Source organism: Pan paniscus, chromosome 1 (genome assembly GCF_029289425.2).
Source record: "Pan paniscus chromosome 1, NHGRI_mPanPan1-v2.0_pri, whole genome shotgun sequence".
NCBI classification, from domain to species: Eukaryota; Metazoa; Chordata; class Mammalia; order Primates; family Hominidae; genus Pan; species Pan paniscus.
In genome coordinates, this window is record NC_073249.2 from 127,125,833 (window position 1) to 127,153,243 (window position 27,411).

General features: G+C 35.2%; 1 protein-coding gene across 4 annotated transcripts in view; it reads right to left on the reverse strand.

The window, feature by feature from the left end:
• The window catches only part of AGL (amylo-alpha-1, 6-glucosidase, 4-alpha-glucanotransferase), a 75,929-nt gene that overhangs the window by 20,130 nt on the left and 28,388 nt on the right, over nucleotides 1-27,411 (reverse strand). For all 4 annotated transcript variants that reach the window (XM_003808464.5, XM_034931872.3, XM_003808463.6 and 1 more), the window contains exons 11-27: nucleotides 27,176-27,315; nucleotides 25,945-26,132; nucleotides 23,719-23,842; nucleotides 22,970-23,133; nucleotides 22,588-22,689; nucleotides 22,318-22,473; nucleotides 22,074-22,224; nucleotides 19,534-19,658; nucleotides 19,327-19,439; nucleotides 19,075-19,209; nucleotides 15,672-15,802; nucleotides 12,422-12,558; nucleotides 12,035-12,168; nucleotides 11,166-11,341; nucleotides 7,375-7,477; nucleotides 3,067-3,292; nucleotides 1,133-1,244 (exon numbers count right to left, since the gene is read on the reverse strand). In XM_003808464.5, coding sequence (XP_003808512.4) covers nucleotides 1,133-1,244; nucleotides 3,067-3,292; nucleotides 7,375-7,477; nucleotides 11,166-11,341; nucleotides 12,035-12,168; nucleotides 12,422-12,558; nucleotides 15,672-15,802; nucleotides 19,075-19,209; nucleotides 19,327-19,439; nucleotides 19,534-19,658; nucleotides 22,074-22,224; nucleotides 22,318-22,473; nucleotides 22,588-22,689; nucleotides 22,970-23,133; nucleotides 23,719-23,842; nucleotides 25,945-26,132; nucleotides 27,176-27,315 — 2,417 coding nt within the window. The remainder of the gene's footprint in view (nucleotides 1-1,132; nucleotides 1,245-3,066; nucleotides 3,293-7,374; nucleotides 7,478-11,165; nucleotides 11,342-12,034; nucleotides 12,169-12,421; nucleotides 12,559-15,671; nucleotides 15,803-19,074; nucleotides 19,210-19,326; nucleotides 19,440-19,533; nucleotides 19,659-22,073; nucleotides 22,225-22,317; nucleotides 22,474-22,587; nucleotides 22,690-22,969; nucleotides 23,134-23,718; nucleotides 23,843-25,944; nucleotides 26,133-27,175; nucleotides 27,316-27,411) is intronic.

Sequence of the window (27,411 nt, forward strand, 5' to 3'; positions counted from 1 at the left end):
TTATGCAGCCAACAGACACATGAAAAAATGCTCATGATCACTGGCCATCAGAGAAATGCAAATCAAAACCACAATGAGATATCATCTCACACCAGTTAAAATGGCGATCATTAAAAAGTCAGGAAACAACAGGTGCTGGAGAGGATGTGGAGAAATAGGAACACTTTTACACTGTTGGGGGGACTGTTAACTAGTTCAACCATTGTGGAAGACAGTGTGGCGATTCCTCAAGGGTCTAGAACTAGAAATACCATTTGACCCAGCAATCCCATTACTGGGTATATACCCAAAGGATTATAAATCATGCTGCTATAAAGACACATGCACACGTATGTTCATTGCGGCAGTATTCACAAGAGCAAAGACTTGGAACCAACCCAAATGTCCATCAATGATAGACTGGATTAAGAAAATGTGGCACATATACACCATGGAATACTATGCAGCCATAAAAAAGGATGAGTTCATGTCCTTTGTAGGGACATGGATGAAGCTGGAAACCATCATTCTCAGCAAACTATCGCAAGGACAAAAATCCAGACACCGCATGTTCTCACTCATAGATGGGAACTGAACAATGAGAATACTTGGACACGGGAAGGGGAACATCACATACTGGGGCCTGTCGTGGAGTGGGGGGATGGGGGAGGGATAGCATTAGGAGATATACCTATGTAAATGATGAGTTAATGGGTGCAGCACACCAACATGGCACATGTATACATATGTAACAAACCTGCACGTTGTGCACCTGTACCCTAGAATTTAAAGTATAATAATTAAAAAAAATGGAAACAATATCACTCATTCTCAATGTTTTGGGGAGTGTTAAATGGTAATAACATAGGTAAAGTAGTTACCACAATGCCTAGCAATAGTAAGCATGCAGTTCATGGCGATTATTATAGTTATAAATGAAACCACCAAAATTATCTTTCAAACTGGCTGACAAAAGATATAAAATTTTATTTTTCTGCTAGAAACTAAAAACTTGGTGAGATCAGGAACTATGTTAATCTTTTTAATCATTATATCATGAGGTTTGGCACACAAATATTTACTAAGTGAACAATTGCAAGGTTTAATTTCATCACCTTGATAAATTTGTACTATTTTAGTTAAAGTTCTGTACCTTCGTCCTTCATGTTTCGATCTATCTGGGGACCAGCATTCCTTTCTCGGAACTGTATGCCCTGCATGTGTTTTTGCATTGCTTCCTGTATGACTTCAAACAATGGCTGATCCTGTTTGAGACATAATGGGTGTTACCTCTGTTAGAAATTACATTTTTCTTATTTTCCCCCAAATCCGACAACTGAAGTAATGTGAAAATATATACTTTCCTTTGAAGTGAGAAATAGGAATTGGGGTGAGGCCAGGGAAGAAGCAGCTCCTATATACCAAATAATACAGACGAGCATACAAATATTTAACATCAGTAGTTTTGACTATTCATGTCTGTGACATAAAATAATCTGCTGATACACAAAAACAAATCTAGTGAGCTTCTACAGTTTCTATCAGAGTGATCTCTTCAGCTAATAAACAAACCTAGCTTGTTATCCAGCATCTGAATTTTAAATTGGCATTGCTATTTTTACTCATCTGCATACACAGGTAATGGGGGTAAATTATGAGCTAAAGGGAAACTCTCAAATTTGAGGATCCATAATGACTTTGGAAAATACCCCAGTGAATGTAAAGAATTCATAAGTCATTTTCTTTACCCATATAAATAATAAATGTGATACTCAGGATGACATTTGGGAAAATATACAATTATATTTTTAAAAATAAGGTAAAGAATGTTAAATAGAAGCAAAATGTTTAGAGTCCTTACATGTTTATTATGTTTCATTTTAAAGACTCTGAATATAACCAAAACTCTATAATATAAAAATTCTACTATTAATTATAAAAATTATAATGCTGTGAATAAATATTTTTGGATAAACTGTGAGAAAACAAATAGTTATGTGTAAAATAATTACCTGCCTGATAGCATGAACCTATATTCATTGTAACAGAAATGTTAGTTGATAACAGAGGACAAATAAAAAAATTTTGGACAAATGTTGAGTACTTCATGATATAAATAAATATCATGAGGACACAAATATATGCTAGCCCTGGAGTAGCTTACAAAGCTACTATCCCCTCCCAGCCCCCCCAATCATATATAACAAACTATTAACATAAAGGCAGATCAGAAGTGGCAAAAGTATAGTATTATTGTCCATTCTTGATTAGGGAAAAAAAACACTCAAAAATGTCTATCCATTCTTCACTGTTCATAAGATAATCTTTAAGCTCCCTGGATTGGTAGTCAAGGCTCTCCATAACCTGGCTCACCCTTTCCATAATCTCTTACTACCCTGCAGGTATCCTACACAAAAAGCCAAACCATATTGACTTTTTCACAAAACGTGTTTTATAAGAGCCTAGGCTCTTACAAAAACACTATTAAGTACTATGTCCCCTAAACTGTGCTTCAATCCACTATGCAACCCTATTATTCCTTTCCTCTTTTTTTTTTTTTTTAAAGAGACTGAGTTTTGCTATGTTGCCTAGGCTGGACTCATACTCCTGGCCTCAAGTGATCCTTCTGCCTCAGCCTCCTGAGAAGCTGAGATTACAGGTGTGTGCCATACACCTGACTTCTTTTCAACTCTAATGTCTCCCAACAACTTTCTCCATCTCTCCTAAAGTCCTACTCACCTTTTATGGCTCATTTAGGTGAAACTTTAGCTACTTTCTAAAGTTCTCCCTGAGACCTACCTACTGGACCTTCTCTCTCTTTCTTTTAAGAGACTACACAACACTTCCTCTACAATCTATTGCAATGGCCATATTTATGTACACATCATCATCTCTTCTACCATGTTGCAAAGTTCTTCAGGCAAAGACCAATCACTTATAGTACCAGCAGGTGCCAAATCAATACTGACATTTGAATAATTTGTAAGATTTGGATTCTTAATTACCCTTATTTTTACATTAGAAACTAAAAGTCATTTTTCAGAAAAAACAAAAAAAACAAAAAAACATTTTAAGAAATATCTTTACCAGTGTGCCAGCAGGCAAAGGAGCAGAATCATCTGTAGGATACATTCTGGAAACTGGGCACTTGAGAATGTCTAGACCATTTGGAACCATTTTACAGTAATCCTGGATACACTGCAGCCACCACCACACAGCATCCCGACAATTGTATCTGGCATAAATTCCTTCACCCAGTAGATTAGGAATGAGACCATGCCTCAGGGTACCCGCAAATGCTAAAATAATATTCCTAAAACAACAGAATTAAGTGGATCAGAAATGAAAACAAACACTTAAAAATTGAAGACAAAAACCAGTCACTTTTGGTGACTATATTTTGAATGCGTTTTCTCTCTTGCCCTATTTCTTTATATTTTCATGTAGAAAGTAGTCATAGTATGATAGAGTAAGTACTGAATTAAAGTCAGGAACCTTGATTCTAGACTAGAATTTTATGCTAACAATCTGTGTGACTCCCTCTCTGATACAGTTTTTTCATTTGAGATTGGACTGGGTGATTTTTAAGGTCCCTCATAGCTCCAGATTCTACTTTTGAAGTCTATGGTATTTCAAAATTGAAGTAACTATTAAACATGAACTTAATTATTTTAAATAGCAGAAACCAAGAGTAAAACAAACATATAAGAAAACAAACTGGCCGGGCATAGTAGCTCACACCTGTAATCTCAGCATTTTGGGAGGCCGAGGCGGGAGGAACACCTGAGGTCAGCAGTTTGAGACCAGCCTGGTCAACATGGTGAAACCCTGTCTCTACTAAAAATACAAAAATAAGCCGGGAATGGTGGTGTGTGCCTGTAGTCCCAGCTACTCAGAAGGCTTAGGCAAGAGAATTGCCTGAACCCGGGAGGCAGAGGTTGCAGTGAGCTGAGATTGTGCCAGTGAACTCCAGTCTGGGCAACAGAGCAAGACTCTATCAAAAAAAAAAAAAGAAAAAAGAAAAGAAAGAAGGCCGGGCGTGGTGGCTCAGGCCTGTAATCCTAGCACTTTGGGAGGCTGAAGCGGGTGGATCACGAGGTCAGGAGATCGAGACCATTCTGACTAACACGGTGAAACCCCGTCTCTACTAAAAACACAAAAAATTAGCCGGGCGTAGTGGCAGGCACCTGTAATCCCAGCTACTTGGGAGGCTGAGGCAGGAGAACGGCGTGAACCAGGGAGGCGGAGCTTGCAGTGAGCGGAGATTGCACCACGGCACTCCAGCCTGGATGGCAGAGCGAGACTCAGTCTCAAAAAAAAGAAAGAAAAGAAAGAAAGAAGAAAGGAAGGAAGGAAGGAAGGAAGGAGAGAGGGAGGGAGGGAGGGAAGGAGAGAGAGAGAGAAAGAGAGAGAGAGAGAGAAAGAGAGAGAGAGAGAGAGAGAGAAAGAAAACAAACTGGTAGAAGCTGACCTTGAAAAACATAATTCAACCAGTTTAAAAACTGGTTGAAGACAGTTAATTTTTTAAAGCGTTATTTTACTATTATATACCAAATGAAAATTTTGTTTGTAAGACAGCAAGGCACTCTAGAAACAGCATGAAATTAAGAAATAAGAAGGCTGAAGTCTAAATCCTAGCTTTGCCATCTGTGTGGCCTTGGAAATGTTATTTAAAATGTCTAGGCCTTACTGCTTTTTGGCTAAACCACTCAGAAATTTTTATTAATTCTATGTCTAAGTTTAATGCCCATCTTTTCAACAGTAATGCAATGGGAAACTTTTTAATCCGCCCGCCTCAGCCTCCCAAAGTGCTGATTACAGTTGTGAGCCACCACGCCTGGCCATAGTGCTAGCAATCTTAACCATCTGGAACAATCTTGTACATTTTAATAAAACAACCTCTGATTCATGATTACCTCTATAGAGGGAGGAAGTAGAACCATCTGTGGTAGAGGTATATGTCCACTAAAATGAATTTCCTACAATTCACAACCAATCTTACAGTTGGTTGTGGCCAGAACTGATGCATGTTAAGTGTATGGAGAATAGATGTGTTCCCCCAGCTCTCTTTCCCTCTCTGCTTGCCTCCCGGAGAGGCCCCAGAAGCCATGGAAACTGACAGATCCTCAAGCTGGAAGAAACCTGCTTCCCTGAATCAGTATGTAGAAGGCTGCTTATTGAGCATGCATCTACGACTACAAGCAAGAAATAAATTTTATTTGTGAAAAGCCATTAAGATTTTAAGTGTTTATAATTTATGGCAGCTAGCACTACCCTAACAAATACCCTCTGGGATAATATATTATTCTCTGGGAATCACCTCTAGATCGGGGTAGGCAAACCTTTTCTATAAAGGGCCATATACTAAGTATTTTAGGCTTTGTGGGACATATATGAATTCTGTTGCACATGCTTTCTTCTTTTAAATGACCCTTTAAAAAGAAAAAGGTAAAAGCTATTCTGGTAGGGCGCGGTGGCTCACGCCTGTAATCCCAGCACTTTGGGAGGATGAGGCAGGCGGATCATACGGTCAGGAGATCGAGACCATCCTGGCTAACATGGTGAAACCCGGTCTCTACTAAAAATACAAAAAATTAGCCGGGTGTGGTGGCGGGCGCCTGTAGTCCCAGCTACTCGAGAGGCTGAGGCAGAAGAATGGCGTGAACCCGGGAGGCGGAGCTTGCAGTGAGCGGAGATCGCGCCACTGCACTCCAGCCTGAGTGACAGAGCAAGACTCCGTCTCAAAAAAAAAAAAAAAGGTAAAAGCTATTCTTTGCTCATAGGCCATACAAAACAGGTGACAGGCCACAGTTTGCTAACCAATAATCTAGACAGTTCTATGTAAAATTAAGCAGCACAAATTTGTGATATTGCATAGAGGTGATAATTGGGAGCCTAAACATTAATAATGATAAAAACTAACATTTATGAGCTGTTTAGCATGTGGCAGATATTACTCTAGGCACCTTAACTGTACGTGTTCATTTGATCCTCCCAAGTACCCAGTAAGGTAATTTGTCAGTTGGTAGTTTGGAACCAGGATTAGAAGCTGGCAGTCTGGTGTAAAGCCGAAGTTCTTAACCACTATACTATGCTGAATGCTGATGTTCCATTTCCTTCTTCTAAATCAGTAATTCAGGAGCATTTAGGGAAGAAGCAAACAGCTTCCTAAATTTCTATAGCTCCATAATGGTAATACAAAAAGGTCTTACTATATATCGGATTAACAAAAATGCAATTCATTTCAGATGCCCACCTAAAAACTTCAGTTTTAAAAGTATCAAAAATAAAATTTTGGCATGTAAAGATGCAAACTTCAGTTATTTTCCTGATGGCATCAAAACAAGGTATCGTATAAATGCCCTTTTGCTAAAAGTTTTATCTTTTAGAGCAGTGCTTTCAAACTTCAGCCTTAGACTGTTGATAATCATCCAGAGACCTTGGGAAAACACAGATTTCTGCCCACCAACCCTACTCTCTCTATGTCCAGGTTTGGATTTGGGAGGTTTGGCATAGGGTCCAAGAATCTGCATTTCTAACAAGCTCTCAGGTGAGGGTGACACTACTGATGTGTGGAATGCATTTTGGGTGGCACTGCTGTAGTGCTTTCCTTTCGACCTCCGATAAGTTCATTCATATTACTGTGACATTAAAAAAATACCATTTTACGGCCGGGCACGGTGGCTCACGCCTGTAATCCCAGCACTTCGGGAGGCTGAGGCAGGCAAATCACAAGGTCGGGAGTTCAAGACCAGCCTGACCAACACGGTGAAACCCCGTCTCTACTAGAAATACAAAAATTAGCTGGGCGTGGTGGCGGGTTCCTGTAATCTCAGCCACTCAGGAGGCTGAGGCAGCAGAATGGCTTCAACCCGGGAGGCGGAGTCGGAGGTTGCAGTGAGCCGAGACTGTGCCGCTGCACTCCAGCCCGGACGACAGTGCGAGACTCTGTCTCAAAAACAAAAAACAAAAAACAAAAACAAAAAAAACCATTTTAAGTCTAGAAAACATAAAACTGGAGGTTACAAGGCTTGACAACAAATAGAGGAAAACATCAAGACTTCTACAAGACTCAGACAAAGAACTAGCAATGCCTTCACTATGGAAGGCATAAAAAGGTTATAACATTTTTAGTTTTGTTGAAATAAATTAGCTAATGCTAAAGATAACCTGACTTGTAATATGAAGGACTAGAACTTAGTGACTTCAAAGATTTTCACCCCTTTGAAATTTTATGATCCTATTAAGTGAACATACAAAAATAAAATAAAAACTACCTAAAGAAAATACAGCTCCCAAATGTTAAGAAAAGATGGACAAGAAGGAAAGTTTGAAGAGCATGTAAAAGACATTTAGACATAAACTTGCAGTACAACACTTTAGAGGCTCTCCTACCTGGCTTCTACATAGCGTCCAGTAATCAGCAGTATACCTCTAAGTGCAATAAAAGTATCCCTTCCCCAGCAGCGGAAAATACCAGAGGAAAAATGAGGTAAGCCTAACAAAAAAACACAACAAAGTAATATGTTAATCATAATAATACACACAAACCTATGAACTCCATTACTATAGAACAGTTACTCTAAACCTGGGGTACAAGGCAGGCACCTGCAAATCCTCTAAAACCCTCTAAAATTATTTGCAAAATGTATGTCTATACTTATGTTAACTTCTGTCAAATGAGATTCCATCATCTTGTCAGATTCCTAAAGGAACCTATGACCTAAAGAAGATTAAGAACCAGAGCTACAGAGAGATACTTATCTAAATTGAGGTGTGAATACACAGATAAACTTTTCTTCTTTCTGAGAGAGGGTCTGGCTCTGTTGTCCAGGCTGGAGTGCAGTGGCACAGTCTTGGGTCACTGTAACCTCCACCTCCCAGGCTGAAGCCATCCTCCCACCTCAGCCTCCCAAGTAGCTGAGACTACAGGTAGACACCACCATGCCTGGCTAGCTTTTGTATTTTTTGTAGAGAATGAGGTTTTGCCAGGTTGCCTAGGCTGGTCTTGAACTTCTGAGCTCAAGTGATCTGCCCAACTTGCTTTCCCAAAGTGCTAGGATTACAGGCAGGAGCCACTGTACCTGGCCAAACTTTCTTTTATAAATTAAATCTAAAGAGTAAAATCAGAGATCAAATATTTAACACATAAACACTAAATATTAATTATATATTTAAAAAGACTCTACCTTGAACTTAAGGACAATAAATAAATCTAAACATGAAATTATTACCTTAATGATACCTAATTAAGTATATGGAGTCAACATTTGAGCACTTGAGTCAACATTATCAAATTTCCCACGAATTTAAAACAACTTAAAAGTGTTATATTCTGTACACAATATGTACAATTTTACTTGTCACTTCAAGTTATCTGGCACATTAAATCCTTCATTCTAGGTAATTGGAGGTTTTATATACAAGATAAAATAGTATGATTAATGGTGCAATCTAAAATTTTACTTAAAGATTGAGTTTGGTTTCTTATAAAACAGTAAGGTCAGGAATTCGAGACCATCCTGGCCAACATGGTGAAACCCCATCTCCATTAAAAATACAAAAAATTAGCCAGGCGTGGTAGTGGGTGCCTGTAATCCCAGCTGCTTGGGTGGCTGAGGCAGGAGAATTGCTTGAACTCAGGAAGCAGAGGTTGCAGTGAGCCGAGATCATGCTATTGTACTCCAGCCTGGGCAAAAAGAGCGAAACTCCGTCTCAAAAGAAAAAAAATTATGCCAAAGCATAAATATAACACATATTTTGGTTAGGGGAAACTGAGGACAAATAAAATATACACAGCATTCACTTATAACTATCTTAAAAGCACTTAACGCTATCTGAAAATTATCTTGTTTGCTATCTGTTGAATGCATATATCTTCCCAGTAGGAAATAAGACCTATGAGTAGAAACCTCATCTACCTTGTTCACCAACAAGTATGTATTCATCGAAAATTGTAACTGTATATAATATATCCCTATAAATATTTGATGACTGAAATAAAAAACAAATATTAAAATGTAAATTGAAAAGTGAAAGAATTTGACTAAGATAAAAGAAAGTTTTGGCAATTCCTGAGTGTACTTCACAATTTAAGTTTCTGTTTATTGGGAATCAGACGTTAGTTTCTTCCATTAAGAAAGATAAGAATTAGACCTTTTTCCTACCTATGTTGTCTCCAAAATGATGGTACAAAATTTCCCCAAATACACTGTGTATTATTTATTTATGATTAATATGGTTTATATATGGTTGATATATACATGATATTAATTTTGATGATAGTGATGACAGCAGCTAACATATATATAGCACTCTGTGCCATACACACTTCCTGGTACTCTGACCCATTTAATTCCTTGTATGAAACATGAATACAGGTAGATTCAAAGGTGAGTCTGAATCGGTATATCCAAAAATATATGCGGTCTGTCTTTGTGAAAAAGTCAAAACTATAAAATCTCTAGCACTATGTATGGAAATGTTTGTATTAACTTTTTGACCTCTAAGAGTACACAACTAATAGATTCCATATCTTCTAAGTGATTTCTAATTTGTCAATTATTAGAATAGGCTACAAATTTTTTTTTTTTTTTTTTGAGACAGGGTCTCCTCTGTCACCCAGGCTGCAGTGCAGTGGTGTGATCATAGCTCACTGCAGCCTCAAACTCCTTGGCTCAAGGGATCCTCCTGCCCCAGCCTCCTGAGTAGCTAGGACTACAGGTACATACCACCATGCCTGGCTAATTTTTTATTTTTTATTTTTTTGGTAAAGATGGGGTCTTGCTATGTTGTTCAGGCTGGTCTTGAACTCCCTGCCCCAAACGATCCTCCTGCCTCAGCCTTCCAAAGTGTTGGGATTACAGGTATGAACCATTGTTTTTAATTGCTGTTGTTGCAATACTATAACCAAAGGAAGACATCCCCAATCAGTTTAAAATGAACCCCAAAAAACCTATCTGCAAATCTGAATACAGTCCTATTTTTTACAAGTATGGAATAGGCAAAACACTCCCTTGGGATGCTAGGAGCAAATATCACACTTCTATTTGTATTTGTTTATCAACTTAATTTTTTAGTTTTTATTTGTTTTATATCGTACCTGAGAAGTATGTCAGATGTAACAGTTTATATCAGTATATCGTTTAAAGTGTATATTTTGAAGATGTTTAACAACAGCAGTACACAATCAAAAAGGTTGAAATTACTATTTTTTGTAATGGGTTCTAAAAAGTAGGCTTTAAAACCAAGTTATTTACATCAATGTTTCCTTTGCCCCTATGGCTAAGGTCAGTTTCATGAGCATCTGCATGGATTCATGAGGGAACAACGGGTACCAGGAGATCAAACAGTCGAGTGAAAATCTAAAAACACAATTATAGAACTTAAACAACGTTTTATGAATGTTTCATGAACATTTTTAATGGAAAGGTAATTTTCATTTTAGTTGTTGGGTATCACTAAGTCTTTTTATCTGGTCTAAGTAGCTGCAAATTTAAGGGTAAAAGAGGGAATTACACAGATAATACTATTTCTTTCTTCCTGTAACTTGATATTTTTCAGTTTAGTTTGGAAAGTTCTAAACTTCAGTCACCTCAAATACTAAGTACTTTCTAGAAATATGCTTGAAATGTATTAAAAAGAAAACAAAAGCCTGTCCTTTAGCCTATTTTGCTTACTTGAATTTGTTACTTGATTCAGGTTTTAAATCTAGTTGGAATAAAGGATATTTATTCAAATGTTGAAAGCATTTGATTCCAATTAGACACATGATGAAAATTATTTAACATCTGTTTTGTTTTATAATTTATAGGGACCTTTACATGACCTCTTGATAATTACAAGATTGGGTTTATTTTTTAAAATTGGGGGAAAATATAGAAAAGAGAATAGTAAAATAAATTTGATTTAAAAAAACACAGAATGTCAAGAGTTGGAAAAAATAGAAACATGAAGAAAAGAATCAGCTAGCCATAAAAAACACACATAAATGCCTGGTGCACAGTTATAATTAAACAGTAAGCATGGTTATTATTTTTATGAGTGAATATCTATGAAATGTACTAAGTGGTAAAATAAAATCTTGAGTAGCATTACAAGCTTTTAAAAAATAATCATTTTCCTATAACTTTTCTTCTGCGAATACTATTGATTTACATATTTTAACCTTGTACATAATTCCTTACCTGCAGCTAGAGAAACACAACATTGCTCCTTTTCTTTTGTGATCTCATTTAACCTATAAGGTACATCCATTAGGGCAGGTGAAAGAATTGGCAGGGAAGGGAATTTTCCTACTCCACACAGTTGAACTGAACCCAATGAAAGGTGTTTCACAAAGGTTGAACCATTCTGAACAAAGCTGTAACAAAAGTGATTGAATTTATTACTTGTAGAAATACAACAATTTTTAGCAGTTTTATTTTACTTGGTTTCTTTCCTTCAAATGATTTTTCTATACAAATCTATAACAATAGTAATATTACTTAACATTTTTAAAAATTTGGTTAGATTTCAAAACTGCTTTCATTTCACCCATTATTTTAGCTGGCTTACAGTCCACAGATGGTTGTAAAACAAATGGTAGAAATGAAAGTTTGTTCTTGTGAAATTATGTCCTAATCAATTTGGTGGCTCTCACGAGTACACTTAAATTTGTGGTTTCATTTTAGGGAAATTCATCATGAAAGGCAAATTTCATTCATAGTAATAGTGGAATTTTTTCTCCTAATTGATGAAAAATTAGAAAAATTGTACATGTAGATTTCAGAAACTTTATCAATTAACTCAATAAGTCAGTGAATACATAGAAACAATATAAAACAATATTCTTATCAATGTTTTATTAGCTTTTAGAACAGATTTTATAATATTCAAGTTTGTTTCTGTATGCTACACAGACTAAAGGATGCTAATAAATTTACTATCCACCTACAAGCCTTTTCAGCTCTATGACAATTCTTCATGGTTTGGTTTTTTAAGAACATGTATGAAGTGACTCTGTATATAGTTTCTACACAGATATGTCCATTTATTCAAGCTTTGTTGGATATACCTTGACATCTGCTTCCATGCTGTATCCAGAAGAGTGGTATATGCACCAATTAATATAGCATCAAAGTAACATGGGATAAGGTAACGTGGGATCTGCTTCAGGTAGAAGAACATAGCCTGCAACCATTTACCAACCTGTAATAAAAATAAATTTGAAAGTTAATTTGGTATGTGTACAGACTAGGTGTGTTTTTAGAGGTAAATCTAAATGTGCAACTTTATCTAGGAATCAATCTATAAACCCGATTTCCATTTATTACAACTGAAAGATGATGAAGGAAGGAGGAAAATGGTTCAGGTTAGAAAACAATGTAAATATTATATATAACATGGTAATATTTATTATTATGTCCTTGATTTTTTGGGACGATAATATAGCTCTACTTACTTCAGCAATAGTTCCTGATCGTGAAATAAGCCGGTTACTGACATAGTCAATCATCCAATCTCCAGATCTCAAATTATTACAAAAAGGATGCCCCAAGTCATTCTTTGGTCTTATTTCTGCCAATACAGACATTAAACCTGAAAATTCAGAGACATGTCATGCTGTATTATTGGTAGCATCAATTTGTTCCTATATCCTCTAGTCCCTATTCTGCTAGTCTCTATTCTAGTGATTTGGGGTGAATACGTATTAGAGGCACACACAAGGGCTGCCCAGTCCACAACACTGCTTAATACAGTTGGAGATAAGTATGACAATACTGGCTTGAGCCAAGTTACAAAGGCATACTGAAGGGGACTACTGTCACAAGAGATATAAAGAGCTTTTCAGGATTCATAACTTCTGGGACTGGTCTTATTCTTTTGGATTTTAATGTTATAATATTCAAGGGTAACTGGCATGGCTTCCCTGCCCAAAAGCATCTCAAGAAAGAAAAGTAATAAGCCTGTATTTTTTCATGTTGAAAAGTAGTGGGTTCATCAATATTCAGGCTAGATTTAAGGAAATCATAGAACTGGTTTCAGAAAGAGCAAGAACACCTATGGAGATAATAAGAATAAAGCATGCTTTGGAAGGAATTGTTAAAATTTAACAGGAGGTACTTAGAACTAAGTGAAGTATCAAAATGAGGTATATATATATTTTTTTTTTCTTAATCCTTCTAGTCTTCAATTAGAAGCATTAGAATTTCCCAGATTTTATTATTTCAATGATGCTACCTTAAAAATTATATTGGCATCACTGACTTCATTTAGACTAAATTTATTTATCTATTTAGAATTGCATGAATTTTACTAGGTATGTAGCATGTTTTGAGAAACTAAAAACTATATAAATTTAAGATAAAGTTCTTTCCCTCAAGGGGCTCACAGTCTCCTTTGGGGAAGAAAGCTTAAAACATAAAGATGTTGGGAAACAAGACTATAAAATAATATTCTACATATGCCCTAGCATTTTCATGGACAGCAGATAATGCTCAGTAAATGTTGGTCTCACTGTTGAATAACGGAAGGACATAAGGAAAACAGTGTTTTAGAAACAGATCTGATGATGACCAATGGAATGGAATGATTTGTAGATGAGGTAACAAGATTTGGAAAATTGGTTAGTTGGTTTTGTATATAGGACTTAGTCCTAGAATAGAGTGAAAACTGTGGTAATAAAAAGGATATGGTGTACCCAACAGAACATGGAAAAGAATCCACAAATCATAATGACTGATTGGATACTGAGGATGAAAGGAGCAGATCCAAAATGGATTCCTGGATTCCAACATGACTAGATATACCGTATTATAAGGAGGGAAATACATTTTGCTTAAGGGAAAGACAGGTCAACAAAGTAGTTAAATCTAATTTAATCTGAGGCTCCTATTAGCAGCCTGCTGGAAATATGTGGGCTGCTGAAAATATTAAACAATCAGAGGGAAAAGGGATTGGTATAAAGCAGCAAAAAATAAACAGGTAAAGGCAATTCTATTTAGAAAAGATAAGAAGAATCATTTCATTAGAAAGATAAGGAGAATTAGCAAAGAACCAAACTTAACTATAAGAAAGACAAAGGCTAGAAAAAGAGCACACACAAGTCTGGTCTTTGTAGTGAACTAGAAGTAGTTTAACAACTCAGAGTGAAAATGAAGTAGATAATTACTCAAATCTGATAACATATATACCTCTTTTAAAAATTAATTAAATAAATAAATTTATTTATTGTTTGACACACAGTCTCACTCTGTCACCCAGGCTGGAGGGCAGTGGCATGATCATAGTTCACTGCAGCCTCAAACCTCTCTTGGGCTCAAGTGATCCTCCTGCTCTGGCCTCCCAAAGCATGAGATTACAGGCGGAAGCCACCATGTCTGGCTCACATACACTTCTTTCTTACTCATAGCACAAAACATTTTGTATTAAAAATGAGAATATTTTAGAAAAAAAGATCATAAGTCCAAAAAGTCTCAAAAAAGTTTATTGAGAACTGCTTACGTGCTTGGTTTTGCAGAAAGTATAAAAGCTAAAAGACAAGAAGCATAAAAAAGATAAAACTTAATTCTTCTTTCTGAAAGTGTGCAGCCTTACTTAGTGTGGTTTTAAGGCTAACAATTTTCAATTACTTAGTATGAATTAGGTGTCATCTAATGAGCTGTTCACATGTATTAATTCATTAATCCTAACCATAATCCCTGTGGTAGGTACCATTTTGCAGGTGGGAAAAGTAAGCCATAGAGCATTTATTTCAGGTTATAAAACTAGTCAATGTAACCCAGGAAATCTGGTTTTAAAGCCTGTTTCTTAATCACAATGATAAAGATTCACAAAAATCATTATACTAACTATCAAAATAAGGCAATATATTTCAAGGGCCAAGTAAGAGGTATAGAAAATAAATGCAATGGTGTCTGGAGGACAAAGAAATTACTGTAAAAAGCAATAGTTAAAGAAGGTTTTATGAAAGATGCAAGAATTAAATTAGTCCTTAAAGATAGGTTAGATGGAGAAAGAAATAAAGAGTTGAACAAAAGGCATAAGTGAAAACTATATGAACCAGGAATACAGGTGTGATAAAGCAAATTTCCTAAACATCTAAGGAAATATTACCAACTAGATGAATAAAACTGATAAATATTTAATTCCTTTAACTCATCTTACAACTACTGTATGTTTTACTGTAAGTTCTCTTTACAGGATAAAACAAATATGCAATAAAATATATTTCCAATTAGATTTAAAAAAAGGTGAATGGATTATATTTACAACCTAATCCCACTTGGGGCCCAAACAACAATATGCTGTTTATTATATAATAAACCAGGTCAAGAAACATTAATCAAGGTCCAAGTATACATAAAGAGCTATACAGACCTTAAGGAAAGAGATAGAACTAGTATTTCAAGGTAAAATTTATTGGGTAATTACTTTGTGTTACATCCTGTTTTCAGTGTTTTATGTGAATGATCTCATTAGTCCTCACAAAAACCTTCTAAATTAGATAATATTATTCAAATTTTATAGAGGCAGAAATTGGCACACAAAGAGATTATATTACTTGCCAAAGGTCAATCAATGAGCAGAAGCAGAGCCATAACTGCAACCCAAGGAGACATACTCTGAGCCTATACTCTATGTCTGTAAAGAAGACACCAGATGACCCTAAAAGAAAAACACAAAGCTCAGCTATCCTTCTATTTGCTTACCTTGAAGACCTGCATATTTAAGGGCTGACCAGTTTGGTATGTCATAGCACCCTCCACCATCTTCCTTTTCTTCTGATTCACATCGGTAAAGGATCTGATTTAGCTCAGCCAAAGTTAATCTGGAGGCAATACTAAGAATTGGAAAATAAAGATAACCATATATTGAAGTTTCGCTTGTTGTCAATAGAAACAAAAGAAGAAAATCTGAATTACAATCATAAAATGTCTTAGCAGTGTATGTTTTAGGAACTCAGCATTCAAATAAACATTATACTCATATATTTTAAGTAATTATTAAAGGACAAATTATGAAAAAAAATTCAATTAGAAGCAACATTACTCCCAAACCAAGGAAATAATCAAGTACCAAATTGTATTGATTAGAAGTATGCTGGGAAAATATTTTGGCTTCTATATCCTTTATCTTATAAATCTGTTTTTTTAACCTTTCTAGTTTGGACTTAGTGTTTTCCTTCCTTCCTTCATTTATTTATGTGTTCTCATCTGATTTCTCTCCTTTATATTCCCCTAAGTGAGACATCAAGAACTTTTTATGCTAGTTATTGTATACTAAAAATACTTATCAGAGGATCACTAAAGGAATAAAAAGTCAAAGTTAACTGCCTAGGAAATCACATGCTCTCTGCCTTCATATTTCTCTCCAAGTCCCTTCCTTTCTCTTCTCTAAGGTTGCACTGCCCCTCAGCTTGTTTATTCAAGAAACCAGGATTTTTCTCAGATTAAGATGCCTCCTGATAACTGTCAGAGGGAAGACTATCATGGCCTTGATTTCCCTTTGTTTGGTTAGCAGTAAGACTGTATAACTGACCACACCTGAATACAGCTGAAACTGTATTTTCTTGTGCTTCTATAATAGATGCTCAGGTAATTTCATTTTACATGACTGCCATTTTATGTGAACACATATCCTCTTGAATGTGTATCTTTCTTTCTCATTTAGTTCTGGCTCAATTTAGAAAATCATTGTCATCTGTGCTTTGTTCTCTCCAGATCAGCCTCCCTCCCCAGAGCTAGTTTGTGAGTCAAGCCTGAGTCAAATCACTCAGAAGTCTCAGTATCAACTCTAGTCTAGGGCAATATTTTTCAATAGCCAGTGGACTCCTTGCCTAAAAATTACCTGGGGATCTTACAAAACTGCAAATTTCTTGGCCTTGCTCCAAAATAATCTGAGCAGGTCTGAGGAGGAACATGCATTTTACAAGCAGTCCATCCAAACACAAAGCTGCTTCATCACAGATTTTTTGGTTAAGAATGCAACTACTTTATTAAGAATAGTTTGAATTAGGAGTTATATCCTTAACAATAAAAAGTCTTACAAAACAACAAAGAAAGCCGAACACAATAGCAAAATGGGGTAATACATAAAACAACACTTCAACAAATAAATACAAATGGCCAATGAACAAAATAATTTAGCTTAATATTTAAATTACATGAGATGTTATTTTTAACTATTTTATATTTACCAGTTTGATTAGTAACAGCTAACACTTATCAATCGCTATGTGTCAAAAACTATTGTGTTTTACTCAAGTAATCTGTAAGAAAGGTACTATAATTATGTCTATTATAAATTCTCAAAGATCTCTTTTTTTTTTTCTAGAGACAGGGTCTTGCTCTGTTGCCCAGGTTGGAGAGCAGTGGCACAATGATGGCTCATTGCAGCCTAGACCTCCTGGGCTCAACTGATGCTGATGCTCTTACCTCAGCTTCCTGAACAGCTGTGACCACAGGTGCATGCCACAACTTCCAGCTAATTTTTTAAAAACATTTTGTAGAGATAGGGTCTCACTATGTTGCCCAGGCTGGTCTTGGACTCCTGGGCTCAAGCAATCCTCCCACCTTGGCCTACCAAAGTGCTGAGATTATAGGAGTGAGCCACTGCACTCAGCCAGGTCTTACTTCTTATAGCTAATAAGAGTCTGCAATGGAATTCAAACCCAGTTAGTCTGGTTCTATACTCCATGCCCTTAAACACTACATTATAATAATATATACTCAGTATTGGTAATGATGGAAACTCTTGGATAGAGCTGAAAGTATTAATTATTATAATCTTTCTGGAGAAAATTTGGCAGGATGTATTAACAGCCTCAAATATATGGATATAGTCTAACCCAATGGTCCTTTTTGGCACCAGGGACTGGTTTCACAGAAGACATTTTTTCACAGACTTCTGTGAGGGGCATGGTTTTGGGATGATTCAAGTGCATTACATTTATTGTGTACTTTATTTCTACTATTATTACATTGTAATATATACTGAAATAATTATACAACTCACCATAATGTGGAATCAGTGGGACCCCTAAGCTTGTTTTCCTGCAACTAGACAGTCCCATATGGGGGTGATGGCCAACAGTGGCAGATCATCAGGCATTAGATTCTCATAGGCAGCATGCAATCTAAATCCCTCGCAGGGACAGTTCACAATAGGGTTCACGTCCCTATGAGAATCTAATGCAGCCACTGATCTGACAGGAGGCAGAGTTCGGGTGGTAATGCGAGTGATGGGGTGCAGCTGTAAATACAGATAAAGCTCACCTGCCACTCACCTCCTGCTGTGCGGCCTGGTTCCTAACAGGCCATGGACCAGTACCAGTCTGTGGCCCAGAGGTTGGGGACCCTTCGTCTAACCCAAAACTTCCATTTCTGAAAATATTTATACTAGTACTAATGATGGCAAACTATGAGCATTTACTATGTGCCAGGCATTGTATTAAGTGTTTTATAAGTGTTATCCTATTTAATTCTTACAAAATTTTCCAGATGGGAGACTGAGATGATGAAAGTTCTAAACAATAGATCCAAGATCATACTGACAGTAATGAAGCTAAAGTTAAACCTAGGTCTAAACCTCAAAACCTATATTCTTCTGTAGTATGCAGAAACATCTAGAAAGGGAATAACTAAGGATTCATGTAAAGATGAATGTACAAAGACATAAATAATAGGGAATAATTAGAAGCAATCTAGATGTCCAAAAATGGAAATTGTTTAAATAAATTATGGTAAAGCCATAAAGTAGAATAATATGTTGACATTTTTAAAAAATGATGCGGTAAAGGGTATGAGGTATGCAACTTAGTCTCAAATACTTCAGAGAAATTGTGTGTGTGTGTATACAGAGATGCATGCATGTGTTATGTACGCATGTAGGCATGTGTGTATCTATATCTATAGAGAGAATACACATGCAGGTACACACACAAATTATAAAACAATAGGGTAAAATGTTGACAACAGGTGATGCTGACACTGCTGGTCCTTGGACCGTACTTTGAGTAGCAAGGATATAGAGGACCCTTAAAACTGCTTAATTCAGTCTAGTGGTAACTTACTTATTAAGGTGGCAAATCTCTACCAAACAAGGCATACTTACGAAGCAAAAGGAATTTTTAATATAGGATCTGCATTGTCAACAGCTAGGCTGCCAGATTTAAAGTGAGGACTGAATTGTGTCAGATGATTTCGAAGAATTCCAACAGCGACTTGTGCATGTGGATCAAGACTAACTCTGAAAATGTTAATTAAAAAGTGGTTAATTTTTAGGAGTAATTTATTCAAATTTAACAGGATATGCAAACTATTTTAAATATAAGTAAAGTCAACAGTTTGAGCTCAATTAACATACCTGAATATAATAACACTTCCTGGAGACAAGTTTTCAAATTCTATTTCTTGAATATATTCATTGGGCCCTTTTGTGGCAACTCCAGCTTGTTTAACAATTTTACTTTCATTAAGCTTGAAAAAAAGTACATTAAAAAAATCCATTCAACAAATAGTTCTAATGTTCTTAAAATGCTAAACACAGTAGTAAGATGAGAGTCCCAAATACCTGAATATGTTCTCTAATTTCTACTGTGATATCTGGTGTTCCATTGATTGAATTCTCATCCTTCCTATAAGGTTTCGTGTTTCTCTCAATAGTTCTAGCTTCAAGAACTACTTCTTCAATTTTGCCTAGGAATACATAAAAACATTTTAACAAAATTTCATATGGAATCATCCAAAATTAGGAAGGCTAAAGTGGTTTCAAATCATTTAACTTAAAGTTGAAAACAAATTATCAGTTACTTTTTTTAGAAGTCTGAAAGTAGATGATTCTACCCAAGGTGTATTTTCACATTTGTAAAAAAAATTACAGCTTAGTTAACAAAGCTTTTTTTGGAGTAGAAACGTATCAAAATAATAGCTTAGCTCTAGGGAACAACTTCCTAATTTTGAGCAGAGAAAAGCAAATCACTTGAAAGGCTTACATTTTTTTAAAACTTGGAATATTTCGGATACAAAAAAAAATTAAAAACCCAAGTTCTACTTCCTCACTTAAACTTTACAAATACAATAAAGCCTCTGTGTACCCATTCTTCACTTTCAGAGGTAACCTCAATTCAGTTTGGTGCTCACTACCCCTGGCATTTTCACTACACATGCCTGTTTCCTTAAACAACATATATTATTTTCCCTATTTCCAAGTTTTATTAAAATGAATTGAAGTTATATATATTTGCAACTTGCTTTTTATTGGTCAACAATGTATTCTTTAGATTCATTCACACTGCTGCATCAGCTACAGCACATTTACTTCAAATGCCAAATAATATTCTACTGTATGAATATACCAAAATATATCTGTTCTATTAAGGTTGTCTCTAATTTTTCTCTATTATAAATAATGTTGTAATAAATATTCTTGTGCATATCTTCAAATGGAAATATATGAAAATTTCCCAGATATATACCTAGGGATAGAACTGCAGGGTCAATGGATTATATAAAATTTCAACCTTACTTTAAATAACTTAAGCTTTAAGTCATTAATCTGGCAACAGGTAACAGAACCTTTTGATCTAGAAATTCTACCTCTGTAAATATACACTAAGAAAATTGTTTAAAAGAAAAAACAATTATCCTTAGTGTATATTTAACACTTAGTAACACTACTAAACATACTATAGAATATTTAAAAGGGCATAATAACATAACGTACGAACATTTAACAAAATAAAAATCACAATTTTGCGGACTGAAGTGGAAATGTTTTAAGAATGATCCGTCACCAAAACAAAACCTGAGATAATATTGTACACAGTGATTGTTGTCCTATAAAACTGAATATGTATATTAGCAAAGATCAGATAAGGATAGTGAATATACATTTGTGAACAATTAAAGAAACTTTTAGGTATTCAGGTTGATAATTTTTAAAAACAGGAACTATGCATATTCAGCAACTAGCAACCAATATAGAATATGATGATTTTTATAGGAATTTTCATTTGGTCAATCAATCAAAAAACTTTGCCAGCTGCTGCATGAACAGGAGCATGCTATGCTGTAATATGCCACATATAATAGTAAGTAAGACAATAAAATACACCTATCCAGAAAAAAATCAAGTAATATTAAGGACATATCTCAGGGATGTATTTTATAATTTTTGACTCTGTATGCTAGAGGAGTACATAGAGACTATAATTGCTACATGTTCAGAAGAATCACTGAACAAAGGAGGTGCAACTTTAGACCTTGAAAGACCCAGACAATTCGCATAGTATTTGGGGAGAAGTAAAAATATCTATTTGGCTGAAATAGTGGACTGACATAGGGCTAGGATGGTGGATGAGAATGGATTATGAAAAGACTTAAACATAAGGTTATATTATTTTCCATTTTAGTTCGCATGTTTGTATGTATGTTTGTGCATATACACACACAAAGACATTTATACACATATATACATATACACTAACACAAATATACATATTGTTCTGCTAGAAGAGAAATAAATGTTCATTTTACACAAATTAGGAAATAAAATATAAACAAAAATATTTCACAACTCAAAAAATGTTAACATTTGAAAGTATTTCTGTCTAGGTTTCGTTCCATGCAGTAAAAAATATAAGTTGCCAAAAATTTCTTTTTTTTTTGAGATAGGGTCTCACTCTATCACCCAGTAGAGTGCAGTGGTGGGATCTGGACTCAGTGTAACCACTGCCTGCTGGGCTCAAGCGATCCTCCCACCTCAGCTTCAGGAGTAGCCAAGACTACAGGCATGTGCCACCATGCCCATCTAATTTTTTGTACTTTTTTTTTGATAGAGACAGGGTGTTACCATAATGCTGAGACTGGTCTTGAACTCCTGAGCTCAAGTGATCTGCCTGCCTCAGCCTCCTGAGGTGTTGGGATTACTGGTGTGAGCCATCATGCCTGGCCAAGTTACCAAAAAGTTTAAATTCTTTTTCTCAAGTACGTCCACAGTAGCACTGTGTTATAATATATATGATATATACATGATATATAACCATAACATTACAGTATAATTTAATATAATAATATAATACAAATACAGTAACAATTTTTAGATTGCATTACCAGGGATGCACATTTGAGGCACTTCCTTGCTGTAAAATGAAGTCTTGGGATTCCTGAAAGCAGTTCTAGATACAGCCACAACAGACTGATGGATGCTAGGTGAGTGTCTTGTTACTGCCACTATGTCTTCATCAACTTGATCCACATACACCTGAGAAGCAGAAAGAACAACTAGATTAGCTGTCAAACTGGAAAGACTTACTCTGAAATTGAACCTGAAGAAACAAATTTAATTATTTCTTGCCTGAATAAAACCCTTGGCTCCAAGCTCCTGATGAAGTTTATTGATAGCACACCTGGCTGCAATAATGCCGCTTTGGAAATTAACTTCACCTGTATTTGAAGGCAATGCTTCAGGATTCCACTTAGTGTAAAACCGTTCTTCAGAAACCACTGAAATCTGGACAAAGGTAAAATTTAGCATGGATACATCTTAATTACAATGAATTTTTTTAAATAAAAATGCCCAAAGTTGTTGGCCATGTAGGTTTTAAGAAACAACATATAAACAAACCTGATGAGGCACTAATTCATCATAGCCTCTTGTACTTCCACTAGCACAACACGCCATAGAAACAATTGTAGTACTTGGAAGAGCATCATACGCTGATCTATGCTAGAAGACAACAACAACAAAGCAAAAGTTTGCTTTCTTTCAAATGCAAAGTGCTATTCTATAGCATAATGAAGTAAAAGGATAATTACATAAATAAATTCATAAGGTAAATTAATTTGCTTTTAAACAAGTAAAACATTCTGAAAACTATGTTTTATAAATCAGTTATAAATCTAAGACACTATTTTGAAGTATATGGATATGATTGTGACCAAGTGTCAGAGAGTTAAATATCAAAGCATTTAGCAAAATAAGTACATGAAAAAGATTAGGTGCTTACCACAATAGGACACTCATTATCATGCGTAATATCCATAAACAGGGCATGTGCAATAGCTGGCATTAAAGGCCTCAAACAGGGCTGAACAAAGGATCCAACAGGTTCTCCTCCATATCGGTAAACTAATCTGCCCTCTTCATGACTATTATATGCACTCATTGCCTCTGCAGAGCATTACAGAATATTTTAACAATCTTCATTATTTATGTCCAGGAAGAGGTTAGATTTCTTGTCATAAATGATTTTCAAAATAAAGACCACATCAATATTATAAAAAATAAAACTGCTTTAAGGATTTAAACAAATGTCTACTAGTTTAAGTGACAAAAAAGTTTTCCCCATAACTTAACTGGAGAAATGGCTCATGTAAGGAAAAGGGAACATATGTTGTTTACTGGGATGTAAGCTATACAAAATTGATTATAAAACATCTAAACATTACATCGTATCTCCCAGTAGAAGATGAAAAACAGGTTTGCATATTTTCAACAACAAAAAATGGTTTTGTTAGTGAGTCTTCAGTTCATCCTACTGGTCTTTCAATTTGAAATGAGGTATCTTACCCCAAAGTAGAAATTTATACTGATAAAAATAGACTGAGTTATATTAGAATATGTCATACAAAGTATTTAGAAGAACATTAACTGTGTTAAAAAATTATTAAGCATTGCATATGAAGCTATTAAATCCTTTAATCTACTTAAACAAAAACTAAAGTTTTAGAGGGAAATACACTCCAACAAGCCTACCTCTTATTAAGGAACTAATGCCCAGTCTAGTAACAAAGACATTGTCCAGATCTTCACTTCCTGTGAACAGTTCAGCTACTACATATAAATTGGGTTGCAAATTCCTAGCAGCATCCAACATGTACTGTAAAAAGCACAGTGACAAGTGTAACAAATAAATGTAACAGAAAGAGAAAAGCAAGATAGGAGGAAGGAAAGAGACAAAAGGAGGCATGGATTTGACATAGAAAAATATGCAGCAAGATATCAAACATACCAAAACACATAGAAACAAGAGAATTTATCAAGAGAAGAAAACGGTTAAAAAGGAAGATTAGATTTTGCAAAGATATTGAGACATGAGAGAGGAAAAGAAGAAGAAAAATGTTAGTTTCATATTACTAAATGTAAATCATAACACTACAATTCTGTTAGGTTTTCCCCCTGTTTTTTTGTTTGCTTATTTATTTATTTATTTATTTATTTTTTGAGACCAAGTTTCGCTCTTGTTGCCCAGGCTGGAGTGCAATGACATGATGTGAGCTCACCACAACCTCCGCCTCCCAGGTTCAAGAAATTCTCCAGCCTCAGCCTCCCGAGTAGCTGGGATTACAGGCATGCACCACCACACCCAGCTAATTTTGTATTTTTAGTAGAGATGGGGTTTCTCCATGTTGGTCAGGCTGGTTGCAAACTCCCAACCTCAGCTGATCTGCCTGCCTCAGCCTAAAAGTGTTGGGATTACAGGCATGAGCCACCGTGCCTGGGCCTGCTTGCTTATTTTTAAAACTTTAATCAGACTTAATTTCCAGGTGGTTGACTAAATAATTATTCATAAATTCCCTGCTGGTGAATTACTTAGCTGTTGGAAAGATTAGATTTGTCTGACCAGACTGAAGCCAGTTTCTCCTACAGATGATGATAAATAACTCTTAAAAACTCTTACAACTTACAATTTCCACTTGTGTGATTTACGTTTAACACTGGTGCTATCTATCTAGCTGTTTATTATAAACACTGGTTTATAATAAAAAATCAGATTGGTTCCAAACTGTTAAACACAACATTTGCACAAAGATTAATAAAATACTTGAAACTCTATTAGCTAACAAGTAGAATCCTAGATTTTGTAATTTAAAATTAAGTAAATTAAGTATGAACATTCTTTTCTGCCATGTAACAATCTTAGAAGCATATTTCTTTTTGCTGTTGCTAAAAGCACAATAAAATAAAGCCGTCATTTTTTGGAACTAAACAATGTTCTACCAGCTTAACTAATATTCACTAAATCCCTCCAAATCAAATCAATTTTTCATCATAGGACTTGAAATACATACATTATAATAGTGCTTTAATATTATAGAAATAGACAGTTTTTAGGTAAGCACACATTTCCAAAGAACACCTAAGTGACACTGGTCACTAGGAAGGTATCAAAAATCTTATAAGCAGTGCCACTGTAGGGTTTCTAAAAATAACAAAAAAAACTTATAAGCAGGATGAAAATTATGAGTTTAATTACAAAGATTGTATTAGATAGAAGTTAATACTATAAGTATTGGCATTGTTCAGAAGTTATTGTAAAGAGCTCAAAGAGGAATAGACAATGTTTATGTTTACACTTATAATTTTTATAAATAATAAAAATTAAATCGATGAGGCTAGACCGGCTTCAATATGCTATAATGTTAATGTTTATTTTTTATTTAATTTAATTAATTAATTTATTTTTTAGACAGAGTCTCACTCTGTCGCCAGGCTGGAGTGCAGTGGTGTGATCTCGGCTCACTGCAACCTCCACCTCCTGGGTTCAAGTGATTCTCCTGCCTCAGCCGCCCGAGTAGCTGGGACTACAGGCACACACCACTATAATGTGTAATAAGCTATTCACCTTCACAGTCACTTCTAAAATATATTGAAAGCAACCTAAAAATAACAAAAATTAACATTTTATGTATTCACAGTAGCCAATATGATTGCGCTGCATATTATCAGAAACGTGATCAACTTCCCTAAATTAAAATTTTAAAATTAGCTAGTTAAATATTTTATAGCCCAGTATTCCATAACAACTGCAAAAGATTGTTAGAATTATGCTAATTATGCAATAGTGATAAATACTACCACCAAATCAATGCTTGTGTCCAACTAGCAAAAAGAAACATTTACCTGCATAGTTTACTTAAGGAAAGCTAGGAAGGAACACTGAATTTCTTTTCTTAATGTAGATAAATTGTTTTTCTGTACCTCAGCTACGTGAAGAGGTGTTGAGTGGCAGTTATCAAGACGTACTCCCTGGAAATAAGTTGCAGTTATTTCAGTGTATTTTTTCATGTGTGCCCAGAGATAAGGACAGTCCTCTGGTTTATTCCCATAGCGTAATTTAACACTGTCTCCCCAGCAAATAAGTTCTCTCCTTAGGTAAACTTCTGAACCTGTTCAGAAAAGAGATTGCTTTCAATGGTTCAAGAAATAAAATGAAAACAATTACTTCAAGGAAACACTGGTTTTTAAATTGCTTTGATCATTTCTGCCATAAATGATATATTGGTTAAATTATATCTAAAGTGGTATGAGATAATGTTTTAAAAAATTAATAATTATTTATTTCTCATAGCTATTCTGAAAAAACTCTAGCTTACAGTCTCTTCTAAAAATTTGTCCTCAATTCCAAAAACCCAAGTCGCATCATAAGGGAAAACAGAAATGTTAATATCATAGGCCTTTTAAAACCATAGTTCTACCAAAAACGTTTAAAACTCCATCTCCACCCTCCTACTTATTTTCGGCAACAGGTTGTATTAGATCCATGGCATACAGCAGAATGGCTTGATTTCGTTTAGAATGGCTAGAAAAAAGAGGGCAGAGATACTTACACCCAAATTTATACTCTTAAAAAAAAGCATTAAGATTTCTGAATAAATTTTAATGTCACTAATATAGACTCCTAGTTTCGAAATGTTAAAAAATAAATATATCAATGGGCTCCTGCAACATTCTTCCTGGTAATGAAATAGCTATAGAAACACAAGACACTAAGAGTGAGGGGGGACCTAAAACCATTAGGTTCTGGTTTAATTGCCACTGAAATTCTTAATACCTCTGGCCAATGAGTGAAAATATCTCTTATGGCAATGTAATTGTAATAGCAGTGGTTTCAAACTTATTTGTAAAAATGCAATAATATTTTGTCCAAATAAAAGCTTATGTAGACCCACAATATAGAAAACAGTACATAAAAGTTATTCTGTTTGAGAAGATAAAAGGTAGGAAGGCAAAGGAGAGGACAGAAGATGAACTTCTTTTTTTGTTGGCTCCATGTTTTCTTTCTCAAATTGTATGTATCTCTGGTACCTTTATGGTGAAATATTTAAAAACCAATAGACTAATGGGGAAGAAAATCAATAAAGCAGATTTTATTTTGACCTTGCCATGAACTATTCTTTCCCCATCCACAGAGAAGTTAAAAATTACATACCCGGTTCAGCAAAGTTTCGAAGAGGATCATCTCCCATTACCCATCCATTGTGTGCCATCAGAAAACAAGCTTTATTTGGGAGATGAATCATAGATTCTTCCATGGAGAAGTCTATCTCTTCAAATGGGAAAGTAAAATACCTATGAAAATATAATTAAATATTAAATCCATACAAAGAAACTCCTTGGAGAGAATATAAATTTGCAACATTAAAACTAAACTTCTTTTCTAATGAA